The sequence below is a fragment of the Crotalus tigris genome, unplaced genomic scaffold, assembly GCF_016545835.1.
Source record: "Crotalus tigris isolate CLP2741 ecotype Arizona unplaced genomic scaffold, ASM1654583v1 scf7180000017828.1554129, whole genome shotgun sequence".
In the NCBI taxonomy this organism is placed as follows: Eukaryota; Metazoa; Chordata; class Lepidosauria; order Squamata; family Viperidae; genus Crotalus; species Crotalus tigris.
Window position 1 is genome coordinate 558,143 of NW_024096658.1, and position 16,343 is coordinate 574,485.

The window sequence follows — 16,343 nt, forward strand, 5'->3', positions numbered from 1 at the left end:
TCTTGACCTGCTGTGTTCTGCACTCAGTAGCTAAAATATTGGCAAAAATTAAAAAGTGCAATCTCAGCTGCAAAGAATATCCTCGCTTCCGAATCTGTGGGGCATTTTAGATCTCTAGATTTTTCCACCTGAACCTGCAAGCATTATCTAAATCCCACTCTTTCCCCCAAGGCATTCTTGCTTACTCAGTTTGCTTCAGATGAATGGATTAAAAGTCTCACAATCATAGAGCTGAAAGGGACCTTGGAAATCTTCTAGGCCAGGGGTCCCCAACCTGTGGGCCGCGTGAAGGGATGGCCAGTGCACTCACCCCCCACACACACTCGTGCTCACCCCGAGCATCCTGCCGACGCTAACACCACACCACCCCCTAGCGTCCCGCTGGTGCTGGTGCCGCCCCAACCCCAAGTGTCCCACCAGTGCTAGTGCCACCCCGTGCATCCCACCAGTGCTAGTGCCGCCCTGACCCCAAGCATCTCACCGGCACTAGCCCCACCCCGCTCCAGAGTGTCCCACAGCACTAGTGCTGCCCATAGCATCCCACCAGCCCTAGCACCACCCCATTTGCAGCACTCATGCCTGCACAGCCCATTTGCATGTGTGCATGCACTCACATGTGGCTGTTTGTGTGTGCATCCGCAGGGCTCATTTTTGCACACGCAGGCAGCCCATTTGCATGCGTGCACGTAGCAGTGCCTGCCTCCCTTTCTGGGCCACCAAATCAAAAAGGTTGAAGATCTCTGTTCTAGTCCATCTGTCTTTTTTTCTCTGCCAGGACCCCTCCACACACTCTTTGCAACCCACAAAAGGAATGGCCGGCATCTGTGGTTGTGAGAAGCTGTAAGTTCACTTGTTTAGTATTTCCTTGCAGCACCATGTTGGACAAACTCAGCCACTACAGTTTGTGAACCATAGTTTATGGATCAAATGTGTACACCACACCATCATGGCTTGGCCAAACCACTATTTAGAATGATGTCACACTAAAAAACAACATAACATCACCATCACCCCAGCCAGGACATTCCTTTTTGTCTCTTAAAACCCATTTTCTGGGATCACCAAGCATCTTTATGGGAAGGGAACTATCAAAGCCTTTGGTGTTCCTTCTTGATTCATTCCTCAAAAGGAAGGAAGGAAGGAAGGAAGGAAGGAAGGAAGGAAGGAAGGAAGGAAGGAAGGAAGGAAGGAAGGAAGGAAGGAAGGAAAAGAAAGAGAGAAAGAAAGAAAGAAAGAAAGAAAGAAAGAAAGAAAGAAAGAAAGAAAGAAAGAAAGAAAGAAAGAAAGAAAGAAAGGGTTCTTCTCTTCCAGTGCCTTAAAAACATCTCCATCATCTTTCCCCAACTCTCCCAATGTAAATTAAGGCAGAAGAATATGTTCCTCAGCTTTACTTAGAGCAGTAGCAGCCGGAATCTTTCTGAGTAACAGAAACACAATTTCACGCAATGGTCCAGGTGACACCTTTACCCCAAAGGTGGGGGGGGGGAAAGGAATACCTGGTATTATGAGATTTTAGTCTTCTCATTCAAGCAAGAACACTAACATCTTGCAAGATTTAGCCATCAGGAAAGAGTTCCGTCTTTGTAAAAAAAAAAAAAAAATCAAAGAAACCCAAGAAATTTGGAGACCCCGTGAATAACTTTGGCTAGGATGCATCAAGGACTGAACACTGGGCTCACTCTTAAGTCTGGCATCAGCAGTATCATCTCCTCAAACTCTGGTGTGTGTGTGTGTTTGTGTGTGCACGCATGTAGAGCAGCAACCTTAAACTGTTTAAGAGCCTTAAACAGCTGACAGACAATCTTTCCATGGGGCAGGGTTGGAAAACTCTGCATTGTATTCCTAGTGCTCAACAACTGGAGTCCTCTCATGGAAAGGAGAAAAGCACTAATTCTTAGAATTCCTGTAAGAAGATTTCTTCCCCCCCCCCCCCCACTGTAAGATGGCACTGAGGCTGGATGTCTGCTAATGATAGTTGGTTTTAGTATGTTGCAGCAGGTCAGTGATGTGAAGAGTTGTATTAAGAGCCAGTGGAATTAAGAGCAGACAGAGGGCATGGCCACCATGGGTCAGTCATCAGTGACTGAGTTTAAAGAGGCTTGGAATAAACATATGTCTGACAAAAATTAAAAAAAAACAAAATAAAATATAGAAATAATAATGAAAAATAATACAATAATTAACTAAAAGGAAAACAAATAAAACTCAAAAGGCAGATATGATGGACCACTAGGTCTAGAGCAGACATGTCAAACACAAGGCCCGGGGCCCGGATGCGGCCCGCGAAGTGCTTTCATGTGGCCCGCAAAGCCATCCTGGAAACAGTGAGGGAATGGCCCCCGCTGCCTTAGCCCTGGCCCAGGCCAGCCGGGAGCCAATGTACAATATTGTGGTGGCCATCTATGCTGAAACGCATTCAGTCTTAGCTCCACAAGGCTATCTGGAAACAGCAAGGAACCAGCCCTGCTATGTCGGCCCCACCCCCTGGGTGCATGCTGGGGAGGTGTCACCCTTTGTGAGGAATGAAGAAATGGACCAGGCCTTGGCGCTTGCCCCGGTCCTACCCCCTTCTGCCAGAGACCCTCAGATCTGTCCCACTCCTGCCCAGGCCCCCACAGGCACCCTTGACGCGAACGATGTAGAGCTGGCCATGCCCACCCAGTAGGCCACACCCACTCCATCCACGCCCACCCAGTAGGCTGCACCCACCCTGGCCACACCCACCTGGCCCCCTGAGGGCAACCATAATGCTGATGCGGCCCTCAATTAAATTGAGTTTGACACCCCTGGTCTAGAGGGTGACATGATAGCAGTGTTCCAGTATCTCAGGGGCTGCCACAAAGAAGAGGGAGTCAAGCTATTTTCCAAAGCGCCTGAAGGCAGGACAAGAAGCAATGTATGGAAACTAATCAAGGAGAGAAGCAACCTAGAACTAAGGAGAAACTTCCTGACATTTAGAACAATTAACCAGTGGAACAACCTGCCTCCAGAAGTCGTGAATGCTCCAACACTGGAAGTTTTTAAGAAGAGACTGGATAGCCATTTGTCTGAAATAGTGTAGAGTTTTCTGCCTGAGCAGGGGGTTGGACTAGAAGACCTCCAGGCTCCTTTCCAACTCTCTTATTCTGTTATTCTTTTTCTACCATCAGTTTTCTATGTTTCTATAATATTTCTTAGTTGCTATATGCGTTTTATTTTTAGTTTGGTTTTAATTGATTTTATGATTATTTGCCACCCAGAGACACTTGTTTGAGATGGGCAGACATACCATTGAATAAACAAACAGCATGAAGTCTTCCATGGAATTCAAATTCCATAGATTGTCTTGTAAAATCTCAGAACACAGGCCAGTTTATCCCTATAATCAACTGGTAGAAACTGACTTTTCCCAAAGATAAATTATATCTCTAAGTTATGTTTGTCAGCTGGTTTGCGAATCTATTCAAGCCAGTGCTGAACTGACTAGAAGCCAAAACAACTCCCAGAATTTCTGAGCCAGCATGACTCAGCTTGGAAACCTCTCCCTTTGCCCTCAGCATGGCTGGCTCAGGAATTCTGGGAGTTGAAGTCCACGAGTCATAAAAGAGCCAAGGTTGCCTACCCCTGACCTAGATTGTTGGGGACAAATATGCTGCCTCTGTAAACCGCTTAGAGAGGGCTGTAAAGCACTGTGTGAAGCGGTATATAAGTCTAAGTGCCACTGCTATTCTAGCATGGACTAGGCCAGCTAGAATGGCTAGATACTGGATCAAAGCAAATGCAGTTAGCCCCTGGGTCTACCAAACCATCTATCTACGTGATTATGAGAAAAGTGAGCAATGAAAGCCCATGGCAACATTTCCTATTTGTAAATGATGAGATGCCTGTTTGCATTACTGTGCTGTCCTTGCAAAAAAAAAAAGCTCAAGGGTTTCTAAAAACAGGATGTGTCCACTGACCCTGCTGAAAACACATCGTTGTGCTCTCTAGGCAGTAGGAAGATCCAAACAACAGTTGCATCTGTTGGAAAAGTTGATATCAGACAGAAAGCAATTCTCCAGGGGAAACGTTGTTGTTTTTGTCAATTAATGATTACTAGAGTTGCAGACGATGAAGACCAAAACTAAGATTCTTGAGGAAATATCCGAATCTTTTATCTCTTCGGTACCGTCTCAGAATGTAGAATAATAGGATTGGAAGGGACCTTGGAGGTCTTCTAGTCTAACTCCCTCTGCCCTTGGCAGGAGACCCTATAACATTCCGGACAAATGACTGTCCAGTCTTATCTTGAAAACCTCCAGTGATGGAGCATCCACAATTTCTGGAGGCAAACTATTCCACTGATTAATTGTTCTCACTGTTAGGAAGTTTCTCCTTAGTTCTGGGTTGCTTCTCTCTTTGATCAAACTTTCACTTTTTGTCCTGTCCTCAGGTGACTCCAGAAGATGGTAGAGGATAGGAAGACCTGGAGGAACGTTGTCCATGGGGTCGCGATGGGTCGGACACGACTTCGCAATTAACAACAAGAACAACAGGTGCTTTGGAGAAGAGGTCACTCCCTCTTCTCTGTGACAGCCCCTTGAGACTACAGCAAAACGTTTGCTTTGTCTTTTGCTAATTTTCTGATAGATAGAAGGATGATGTATCTGATACTTTGAACAGGGCAATCGTATTTCAAGTTGTGGTAGGAGAATATAGTGCTGTAAATAATAATTGTGTCCTGTTGTTATTAGTTGCGAAGTCATGTCTGACCCATCGCGACCCCATGGACAACGTTCCTCCAGGTCTTCCTGTCCTCTACCATCTTCTGGAGTCCATTTAAGCTCACGCCTACTGCTTCAGTGACTCCATCCAGCCACCTCATTCTCTGTCGTCCCCTTCTTCTATTGCCCTCAATCTTTCCCAGCATTAGGCCCTTCTCCAGTGAGTCCTTCCTTCTCATTAGGTGGCCAAAGTACTTGAGTTTCAGCTTCAGGATCTGGCCTTCTAAAGAGCAGTCAGGGTTGATCTCCTCTAGGACTGACTGGTTTGATCACCTTGCAGTCCAGAGGACTCGCAGGAGTCTTCTCCAGCACCATAGTTCAGAGGCCTCAATTCTTTGGCGCTCAGCCTTTCTTATGGTCCAATTGTGTCCTATTGAAAAACAAAGGTGAAAGGAGATTCTAGTTCACTTTCAAAAGGCCTTGTTCAGAATAATATAACGATAGAGGGAGAAAGTTAAACTTAGACATCTCTCTTGTTTGAAACTGAAAGGGAATAATATATGTGTAATATCCAAATACTTTAAAAAGAGAGAGCAAGAGAAAGCTAGGGCAGTAAATGCATTATTTTAAATCATCCCACATGGAAGAATCATGCCTAATATGTTGCAATGCTGTCTATTGCTTCTGTTTGTTAAGCCAATCAACTGCAATTGTTAAGGGAGTCATGCAGTTATAAAGGAAATCCAGTTTCTCCCATTGACTTTGCTTGTTGGAAGCTGGCTGGGTAGTGATCACATGACCCTGGGATGCTGCAACCACCGTAATTACGTGCCGGCTTGCAAAGTGCCGGAATTTTTGATCATGTGACTGTGGCAATGCTGCAATGTTTGTAAGGATGAGGACCGTTTATAAGTTTCTTTTTCAGAGTGGTGATAACTTCAGATGGTTGCTAAAAGCATGGTTCTAAGTTAAGGGCTACCTCTATGCTGCCCATCTCACTTAGAGGCGATTTCTGATCTATACAAAGTATATCCCATTCTAGCAAGAGGTGGGAAGAAAAAAATCAACTATCATTAATGCTTTTTCTATGCATATTAAGGAAAACTTGCCATGGATGGGGTGGTTTATATATACAAAATGAGAAGCACTCTTGCAATTATCGTCTCTTCCTAAAAGCTGTTGAAAGAAAATATTCATCAGGGTCCAGTCCAAGCTGGGAATAATCAAAATGGAGACTGCTTTAGAAAAAAGGTTGCAGTTTATTAACGAGGCGAGCCAGATAGAAAGATAGCTCTGGGAAAGCTGACCACATGTAGTAAGGAGTGATGGGTTTTTATATCTTCTGGAGCTCTTGAGGTTGTTTCCTGTTCCTGTTTGAGGCTTTGTATTTCCTGGGTCATGTACTTTGACCTGAGTCTGAGTGTGCCCTTTTGGTATTGGTGGATTAATCCTATTATGTCTCCTGTCCTTAGAATTTGGTGGGGCTATGTAGATTTTAGGTGTCTTTGTCTTTCTAATTTCTGGCTTCCTAGCTCCAACCTTCCTGAATGGATTATTACATCTGCATTTCTAAAAGCTGGCCTCTGCCTAGTTTCTCCTTGGGGGAGAAGAGTTGGGGCTGATTTCTGGGGGCGGGTTTCTTTTTTAAGATCTTCTCATTATTCCATTAGGGAAATATATTCTGCCTTTTTAATATTCCCCAAAATATTTCTTTCTCTGGATTCTTCCCACAATAAAGCCTTTAAGGACAAAGAGGTTCCTATAAAAATAGGATTTTAGGATGAGATCACTCTTAATTTTTACTTCCCTCTACTCCCTTCTGTTGGTTAAAGCATTGCATTGCAGGCCCTGAATCAGCCAAGCTTCAGTCTTTGTGTCATGGCTGCTCTTCAAGGAGCAGAAATTGTCCATACGTTCTAATTTTCTGAAAAATGCAAGCATTTTGGGAGTCAGCCCTCAACTTGCTTTCGCCCTTAAAGGAGAACCTGCTTGGCCTAGTAGTTAAAGCACCAGGTTTGAAAGTGGGAGATTGTGAGTTCTAGTCCCGCCTTAGGCATAAAAGCCAGGATGGGTGACTTGGGGCCGGCTATTCTCTCTCAACCCAATTCACCTCACAGGTGAGGTGGTGGTGAGGAAAAAAGGAGAAAAAAAGTGGGTTGATTATGTCCGCCATCTTGAGTTATTTGTAAAATAATAAAGGCAGGATACAAATAAATAAATTATAAGCTAAAGTTGCCTTAAAGTTGGCCTTACTTGTCAGAGCATGCACAGTCTTATTGTGAGAGACAACCGACGAGTAGACACAGTAAACAGTGGTCTATATTAAATGGTGGTTTATCTTACACTATCTACAATATCATATACCAGGAACAATGTACATACACTTGTTAATATAGCAGGATCCAACACACAGCAGTTACAGCAGGAAACAGAAGAAGAGAAAACACATCTGCGGATCCTTCTCTTTTATACAAGGCTTTTAAAGAGACACAGACCCAGCTGGCTCTTAAAGGGACATAGACCCTGCTGGGTCATTCCCATCATTACATCATACATCTTACATCAGCTGGTTAGCTTCTAAATCATTACCTTGACATTACTCCTGATAACTGAGATACAACATCACATGACCCTGGGATACAGCAACCGTCATAAATATGAACCAGTGGTCAAGCATCTGAATTTTGGTCACATGATCATGGGGATGCTGCAAAAGTCGTAACTATGAAAAATGGTAGTAAGTCACATTTTTCAATGCTGTTGTAACTTTGCACGGTCACTAAACAAACTGTTGTAACTTGAGGATTACTTTTATTATCCCATTTGGTGTTCAGGAAAACAACCTACTGTAGGCTAATTCTTACATAAGAAAGGGATATCATCTTTCACATCAATTCAATCATTTGCATCTATATGAGTCATGTTTTTATTTTGTTTTGGAAAACTGTCTTTTCCAGCATTTCTGAAATTGCACACCCGATCCCACTGAGGCTTTCTAATGACATCCCCAAACTCCTTTACTCTCCTTTAAAAAAATAAATAAATATCAAGCCAGAGAAATATGTAATTTTCTAAAGCTGGCTGAGTATTTTATAAGTGTCTTTTAAAAATGTGTCACTACTGCAAACTGTTGCTGCTTCTGTGGTCTTCATTGTCCAAAATGACAATGGGGAAGGATTAAGATTAAATATGATTCAGCAGGCTACCAAAATTATTGTTTATTATTATTTTCTTTATTTGTTAGGGGAAAGGCTATACAATTTGATTTTCCACGGGAACTGGTTCATTGTAACTGTCTTAAACAACCACAAAGAAGAGGGGTTCAACCTATTCTCCAAAGCACCAGAGGGCAGGACAAGAAGCGATGATTGGAAATTAAGGAGAGAACCAACCTGGAACTAAGGACAGTTAGAACAATTAATCAGTGGAGCAACCTTTCTCCAGGAGTTGTGGGTGCTCCAACACCAGAAGTTTTTAAGAAGAGACTGGACAATGTTTGTCTGAAATGCTTTCTTGCTTGAGCAGGGGGTTGGACTAGTAGACCTCCAAGGTCCCTTCCAACTCTGTTATTCTGTTCTGTTTTATAAATGATGTGTCCCGAGAAGTCCGGTTTAAACTGGGGTATGGCGTATTTCCTCTGAATTATTGTGAATAGAGCTTAGAAAGAGTTTCTGAACACCAATGAGGCCATGTCATCTATTCTTTTCCAGTATCTAGATAGACCTTTGTGTGTAGGATTTTTTTTTTAAATCACTTTTGCAAAGCAATGCAGCAATTACACGTAACTATCTAACTTCAATAGTTTTATTTTTCAAAGGTTACTCCCACAGAGGTAGATAAATGACTAAACAATGAAATAGCAGGTTTAAATTGAGTCTGAGAGAAGGAAGGAGAGGAGAAGAGAAATCTCTCCACGTTTCCATTTTAGTTGTTTTTTAGTTATAGGAAATTAACGGTAATATGGAATGTTTTGTAATATCTGAGCTGAGCTCCTAATAGCATGGGGTTTTCCTACAAACAATAGGAAACTAGCTGAACATCGCTTTCTTTTGGGATACAGATAGTCCTCGACATACACCAGTTTGTTTAATGACCGTTCAAAGTTACAGTGCTACTGAAAAAAGTGACTTATGGCCCTTTTTCACACTTACAACTGTTGCAGCATCCCCATGGTCCTATGATCAAAATTCAGACATTTGGCAACTGACTCGTATTTATGATGGTTGCAATGTCCTGGGGTCACGTGATCCCCTTTTGCAACCTTCTTATAAGCAAAGTCAATGGGGAAGCCAGATTCACTTAACAACCGTGTTACTAACTTAACAACTGCAGTGATTCACTTAACAACTGGGGCAAGAAAGGTCGTAAAATGGGGCAAAACTCGCTTAACCACTGTCTCTCTTAGCGTCAGAAATTTTGGGTTGAATGCTGGTTATAAGTCGAGGACTACCTGAATGCAGCTAGCTAGACTTACATTAACCTACTGATGCCGTACATTTCATGTTACCATGGAAAACGCACTGTGACTTACTCCCGAAGATGTGATTAACATTTCTTAATCCTGTCTATATTTAGGGCCTTTCTTTTCTAACCGCTTGAGCGAAGCTTTATGCGTATCAGGATATTTTATGAAGCAGTTTGATTCCCCCTTTGTCTCTTTCAGCAGTCTCATCTGCAAACCAAACCCCTTCTGCTTTTTCTGTTCATTGTAAAAACTGACTTGCCTTAGTATGTATACAGATTCTAACATTTTGCATGGTTTGCCTTCCTAACCTTGCAGTTTTATCACAGCTTTGCACAGAGCATGCTTTGGAAACAGGAATGCCCTAGAAGGCTGTGGATCAGCAACCTGGTGTCTTTCAAAGGTTTAAGACCCAAAATCAAACTTTTAAAAAAGCACCACGTTGGCTGCTCCTGCCCTAACAGATTTAGCTTCATCACTGTCACTTGACTATGCTTTCTGAATTTTGCTATTAAGTCTATATTTTATTTTATTTTATTATTTTATTTTATATTTTATTTTATTATTTTATTTTGTATTTTATTTTGTATTTTATATTTTACTTTATATTTTATTTTATTTTATTATTTTATTTTATTTTTTATTTTATTATTTTTATTTTATTATATTTTATTTAATTATATTATTTTTTATTTTTTATTTTATTTTATTATTTTTTATTTTATTATTTTATTTTATTATTTTATTTTATTATTTTATTTTATTTTTTATTATTTTATTTTATTTTTTATTATTTTTTTATTTTTTTTATTTTATTACTGTCACTGAATTTGGCTGCAAAACTAGTGTTTGGATGTTTTACCACAAACCTTTTCAGTCTGGGGTTCAGTCTGGGTCAGGAATTATGGGACTTGGAGTCCTAACACCAATGGAGAGCATCAGAGGGAGGCAAGGTGGTTTAGATGCTTGTGTGAATCTCTCCATGGAAGGATGGTGCAGATCCACCTGAATGTGCACAGTTTTATTCCTTAAAACACAGAAGCAGCACCTCGTGGTTTTTTTTTCTTGCAACTTTTCATTCTCAATTAAATTGAGCAGTTGTTATCCATGAATGATCAGTCATTAGAAAAACAATCAGTCTGATTACTGCACGCTTGTCAATTTATCTGCTATTCGTGCCAAAAGAAGGATTAGATTAACATCATCCATCTTTTCAGGTGCTGAGTCCCTCCACCCCCAAAATATTTTTTTTTTCCGGGAAAAAATCCCAAATTATATGAGCAAATCATGGATAATAACGACCTTAGCTTATGGCTCTTTCATGAGACCAATCAAGTCAGCAACATTCTTATCTAAAGGTTTTCAAGATCTCATGGAAAAATGCTGCAGTCTGGTGAGATTTGGTAAGCTTGCAAATGCTCAGGCATTGCAAAAACATAATTACATTTTGGAAGTCTACTAAGGCCTTCCACAGGGACCGTGTTGGCAATCTTTAATTCTTAGATGGCATAGTCTGTGCATTTCCAAGCCCCGTCATAAATTATCTTAGAACTTATCTTGTAACTCTTAGCTGCATGTCAAGATATGCCAAATGTACTCCTAGTAGAAAAATGCACTTGTATAAGAGGCCAAAGGTACTATGCCTTTTTCACCCCCGTGTTTATTTTCCTCCTTTGACTTTTCTTCTAGTTCCCTCTACCCACCTTCATGTGGTTCCCATCCCTAAAAGACTGGAGAGGGTGGGATCCTTGGTGCTACCTGAGCTCGGTGGTTTTCTGGCAGACGTCTCATTACCCATACTAGATAACATCATCAGTGCTAGAAGGGAGCCTAACAACAGCCTAGTCATGGAACATCTAAGAAAATTTCCACCAACACTGACAGGCCAAGCTACTTCTATATAAACAGAGAGCAAGCCCAACTCCTTTCCAGCACTGATGATGTTACCTAGTTGGGTAATGAAATGTCCACAAGAAAACACCCAAACTCAGAGAGCGCCAAGGACCCCCCATTTCAACCCCGAGTTCCAGTCTTTTATTGAGACTGGAGACTGTGCCCCATTGTCCGGTATAGTCCTTGGAAGTCCACCAGGATGTGCAGACGCACCTCTCTCTCTTGCACCACTGTTTTACGACAGGAGAATGCCCACAATCATTTATCTCTGTTTTTGTTGCTCCTGTCATTGTCATGCTTTGTTAGGTACAAAGACAGGAGGCTGGCCCAGCACAAGTCGGAAATAGAGTGTTTCACTCCAAAAGGGAGTATGGGAAATGGTGGGCGAGCGACAATGAGCAGGTAAGTAAAAGCATGAATGCCACCTGAATCCCTTCCAGGGGGTCAAGGGGCTTGTCTGTCAGAGGAGCGCCCGGGGAAACATTGCAGCCCACCTCCTCAGTGTGTGGTCATCTTTGTCCAACCTGCGCAGTGTATCTCTAGATGGTTTATGTTGTCCGATCTTCAGTCAGGGTTGCAAAACCAGCTTCTTGTTTGGTCTGTAACAGCAGCTCCATTTGCAGGAGAATGTTTTAAGGGCCTGGATAGTAGGAACGATCCTTTAAGGCAGACAAGGGTGGTGAGAAAGATGGAAGCTTTTCTAGGTAGGCTGAATATGCCAAGAACGTGGGCCATATCAGAGTGGATTTCCTATTGTTTTCCTGTTTTTGCAGGATTTTTATGTTATGATGATATTGAGCACCCACGATTTCTGTGAGTAAGCTGTTCCACTGGTTGATTGTCCTCACTGTCAGGAGGTTTCTACTTAATTTCAAAGAGAGAAGCAACCTGGAATTAAGGAGAAACTTCCTGACAGTGAGGACAATCAACCGGTGGAACAGCTTACCCCCAGAAATCATGGGCGCTCCATCACTGGAGATTTTTAAGAAAAGACTAGACCAGACATGTCAAACACAAGGCCTGGGGCCGGATATGGCCCGCAAAGTGGTTTCATGTGGCCTGCAAACATCCTGGAAACAGTGAGGGAACGACCTTCACTGCCTTGGCCCAGGCCCAAACTGGCCGGCCAGGAGCCAATGTACAATTTTGTGGTGGCCATCTATGCTGAAATGCATTCAGCTCCACAAGGCCGTCTAGAAACAGCGAGGAACCAGCCTCTGCTGTGTCTGCCCCACCCCCTGGGTGCATGCTGGGGAGGTGTCACCCTTTGTGAGGAATGAAGAAATGGACCGTGCCTTGGCACTTGCCCCGGTCCCACCCCCTTCTGCCAGAGACCCTCAGATCTGTCCCACTCCTGCCCCACAGGCACCCTTGCCACGAACGATGTACAGCTGGCCATGCCCACTCAGTAGGCCACACCCACTCAATCCATGCCCACCCAGTAGGCCACACCCACCCTGGCCACACACACCCCGCCCCCCCGAGGGCAACCACAATGCTGATGTGGCCCTCAATGAAATTGAGTTTGACACCCCTGGACTAGACATTCACCTGTCTGAGATAGTATAGGTTCTTCTGCTTAAGCATGGGGCTGGACTAGAAGACCTCCAATGTCCCTTCCAGCTCTATTCTATTCTATTTAACAACCTATGATAAGGATCCATGGAGTACCCATAGCATATGGTCAAAAAAGTCAAGATGGTGACCATGAAAGTAGAATTGAAGCTCTGTCCACTTTGATTGTGCCCATCAAGCAATCATCTTGATTTTCTTGAAGGTATCCTCCAGATACACCTGTAAGGGTTACATTATAGGTAGTCCTCCACTTATGATCAACTACTTGGTGACCATTTAAAGTTACAACCAACCCAAAAAAGAGGACCTATAATCTGAATTCAAAGTTCTGATGGTTGAGCCTCTTTTGCTATCATGTGATGGAACTTTGAGTGATTGAACAATACGGCCCATTTGCAGCCAGTTGCAGCATCCCGTGGTCATCGGACTCCATTTTATATTTATTTATATTTAGTTTCTGGCAAAAAGCCACCCATAGCGAACCCACTGGTTTGCTTAATGACCAAACATACACTTAGCAGCCAGAGAATCTCTTAATGATCACCACAAAAAAGATAAGATTGTTATGATTACGACCATGGCAACATACGATCATAATGAGCAAGCTCCATTACAGTTGTATGTTGAGGACTACCTGAATAGTTTTTGTCTATTTCCCACGGAGAAGATACTGGGGCAGGACAGGTCCTGCAGCTCAAGTTAGTCATTCCTGCTCTTCTGCCTGTGGACCAGGAACATTTTTTTAAAATGGCTATTTGACTCTGAAATCACTTCATTCATTACTGGTTGATTATCAAGATCACGTGAAGTGTTAATACTACTTTAGTAAGACCACACTTGGAATACTGCATCCAGGTTTGGTCACCACAATATAAAAAAGTTGTTCAGACTCTAGCAAGAGTGCAGAGAAGAGCAACAAAGATGATTAGGGGACTGGAGGCTAAAACATGAGGAACGGTTGCAGGAATTGGGTATGGCTAGTCTAGAAAAAAGAAGGAAAAGGGGTGACATGATAGCAGTATTCCCGTATTTTAGGGGCTGCCACAAAGAAGAGGGGATCAAGCTACTCTCCAAAGCACATGAAGGCAGGACAAGAAGCAATGGATGGAAACTAATCCAGCGGAGGACCAGCCTAGAACTAAGGAAGAATTTTCTGACAGGGAGAACAATTCATCAGTGGAATGATTTGCCTTCAGAAGTTCTGGGTGCTCCACTGCTGGAGGTTTTTAAGAAAAGATTGGACAACCATTTGTCTAAAATGGTATAGGGCCTCCTGCTTGAGCAGGGGATTGGACTAGATGACCTCCAAGGTCCCTTCCAATTCTGTTATTCTGGTTATTTTTCTATCAAAACAGGAAACTCAAATCAGAAAATTGGGAACTCTTCTGAAATATATTTGGCCTAGCAACAAGGGCAAAGAATGAATTCCAGCATTCCTAAAATGTGAATTTGTTACCCATTTCCCACTCACTATTCTTCTACTGATCTTCCTCTGCACCCTTCATTCTCCTCCTCCTCTTTCTCTTCCCTTTTTTCTTTAAGAGCAAAAATGCCCTGTAGTGATTGGATGAGAGCTTCTCAAGATCCTTAGCATTCCTGAAAAATACTTAGACTTGTAGTCTACAGTGACAGAAAAAAAAATCATCACACTTGAGAATTTCCAAAAGCATCTGCTTATTCCACAAATCATCCCTGAAACTCTCCCACAGGGGACTGGAACCTAAAACATATAGGGATCGGTTGCTGGAATTGGGTATGTCTAGCTTAATGAAGAGAAGGACCAGGGGGGACATGATAGCAGTGTTCCAATAGCTCAGGGGCTGCCCCAAAGAAGAGGGAGTCAAGCTACTCTCCAAGGTGCCTGAAGGCAGAACAAGAAGCAACAGATGGAAACTCATCAAGGGGAGAAGCAACCTAGAAGTAAAGAGAAATTTCCTGACAGTTAGAACAATTAACCAGTGGAACAACCTGCCTCCAGAAGTGGTGAATGCTCCAACACTGGAAGTTTTTAAGAAGAGACTGGACAGCCTTTTGTCCGAAATGGTATAGGGTTTCCTGCCTGAGCAGGGGGTTGGACTAGATGACCTCCAAGGTCCCTTCCAACTTTATTATTATTATTATTATTATTATTATTATTATTATTATTATTATTATTATCATCATCATCATCATCATCATCATCGTTATTATCATTATCATCATTATCATTATTATTATTAGCTAATGCTAGCAATCAGAGGTAAAGCAGTTATGTAGGTTGAATCAAACATAAGGACAACCACAGATTTCAGAGACATGCAGAAAATGTTGATTTTCTCTTCCTCCTCCTCACTGAGAGCAGCAAGAAAGATTTTGACAAAATAGTTTCTTTTATATTCCCCACGTCCAAGACCCCATAAGCTTCATCTCAACAGATGTTTGCAACAAGCAAAACTTTATTCTAGTATCCCAAAAATGGGGTTAATAAAGTCAAAGAGATTTAAGCAATAGCTCACAGAATCTACAGAGATAGTCCTCGATTTACAACAATTCATTTTGTGACCGTTTGAAGTTACCATGGCACTGGTGTGACCATTTTTCACACTTAACGACCATTGCAGCATCCCCATAATCACGTGATCAAAACTCAGATGCTTAGCAGTTGACTCACATTTATGACGGTTGCAGTGTCCAGGGGTCACCTGATCCCCTTTGGCGAGCTTCTGACAAGCAAAGTTAACGGGGAAGCCAGGTTTATTTAACAACCGGATTAGTAACTTATCAACTGCAGTGATTCAGTTAACAGCCGGGGTAAGAAAAGTCATAAAATGGGACAAAATTCACTTAACAAATGTCTCACTTAACAACAGAAAGTGTGGACTAAGTTGTGGTCATACGTCAAGGATTACCTGCATGCAATTAAAACCCAGTTAAATGCCAGGCTAAATAAAACCGACTGGTTTGGGGATGCTCTTTGCTTTGGTTAAAATCTGTTCCTTTCTGCCACAAAGACCTCTAAAACCCAACTGTCATGGTTCCGATGGATGAAACTCTTCAAAGAACTTTGAGGCATTGTTTACCTTAAAGAATCTTTATTCGAGAAGCATAGCATCCGCACTTGCATAGCCAAAGCCAAAATCTGAATTCCCCTCCCCTGAGCACATAGTATCAAAGCACAATTCCCTCCTCTAATTAACAGTCGTAAATCACATTCTCCAATTAGTTGGCTTTCCCTCCAGTTCTTCAACCCCGCCATTTTTTATCATCTCTTATTTCAAAAAACCTTGGTTCTCACCCTAGTTATAGGTCTAACTAAACTCCCATGCGCATTCCTCCCCCCCCCAGTATCATCTAATTCTAATTCTAAGAGTAAAACATAAGAAAGAAAATGGTTGCATCTCCATATGTTGTCAAAGCAAAAACATCCGATGTTAGTAGCGTTGACACCAACAACATTTTGTTCTCAACCTTAGCAACTTTAAGACTTGTGGACTTCAACTCCCAGAATTCCTCAGCCAGTTCTGGGAGTTGAAGTCCACAAGTCTTAAAGTTGCCAAGGTTGAGAACTCCTTATTTTAGAGCTTGGCCAAGTGGTCAGGAACATGTGGCCTTTGGGATCACAGTTGGGAGTGACTTCCCAAAATACAAGAATCAGCCGCTTTTAAAGGGATTATTAAAATGTTTACTGAATTAAATTTAACGAAATTTGTATTTTTTTAATTTTGAATCAGAATGTTTCTTCAGCAATGATG

At 42.2% G+C, this 16,343-nt stretch overlaps 1 protein-coding gene across 6 annotated transcripts in view; it reads left to right on the plus strand.

Moving 5' to 3' along the window:
- Positions 1-16,343, plus strand: part of GRM5 (glutamate metabotropic receptor 5) — a 310,218-nt gene that overhangs the window by 262,102 nt on the left and 31,773 nt on the right. For 4 of the 6 annotated variants that reach the window (XR_005556659.1, XM_039342953.1, XM_039342952.1 and 1 more), the window contains exon 9: positions 11,344-11,439. The exons of the other annotated variants lie outside the window; for them this stretch is intronic. Coding sequence is in view for 3 of the 4 variants with exons in the window: in XM_039342953.1 (XP_039198887.1) it covers positions 11,344-11,439 (96 nt within the window). In the remaining variant the exon portion in view is untranslated. The remainder of the gene's footprint in view (positions 1-11,343; positions 11,440-16,343) is intronic. 6 annotated transcript variants of the gene reach the window in all.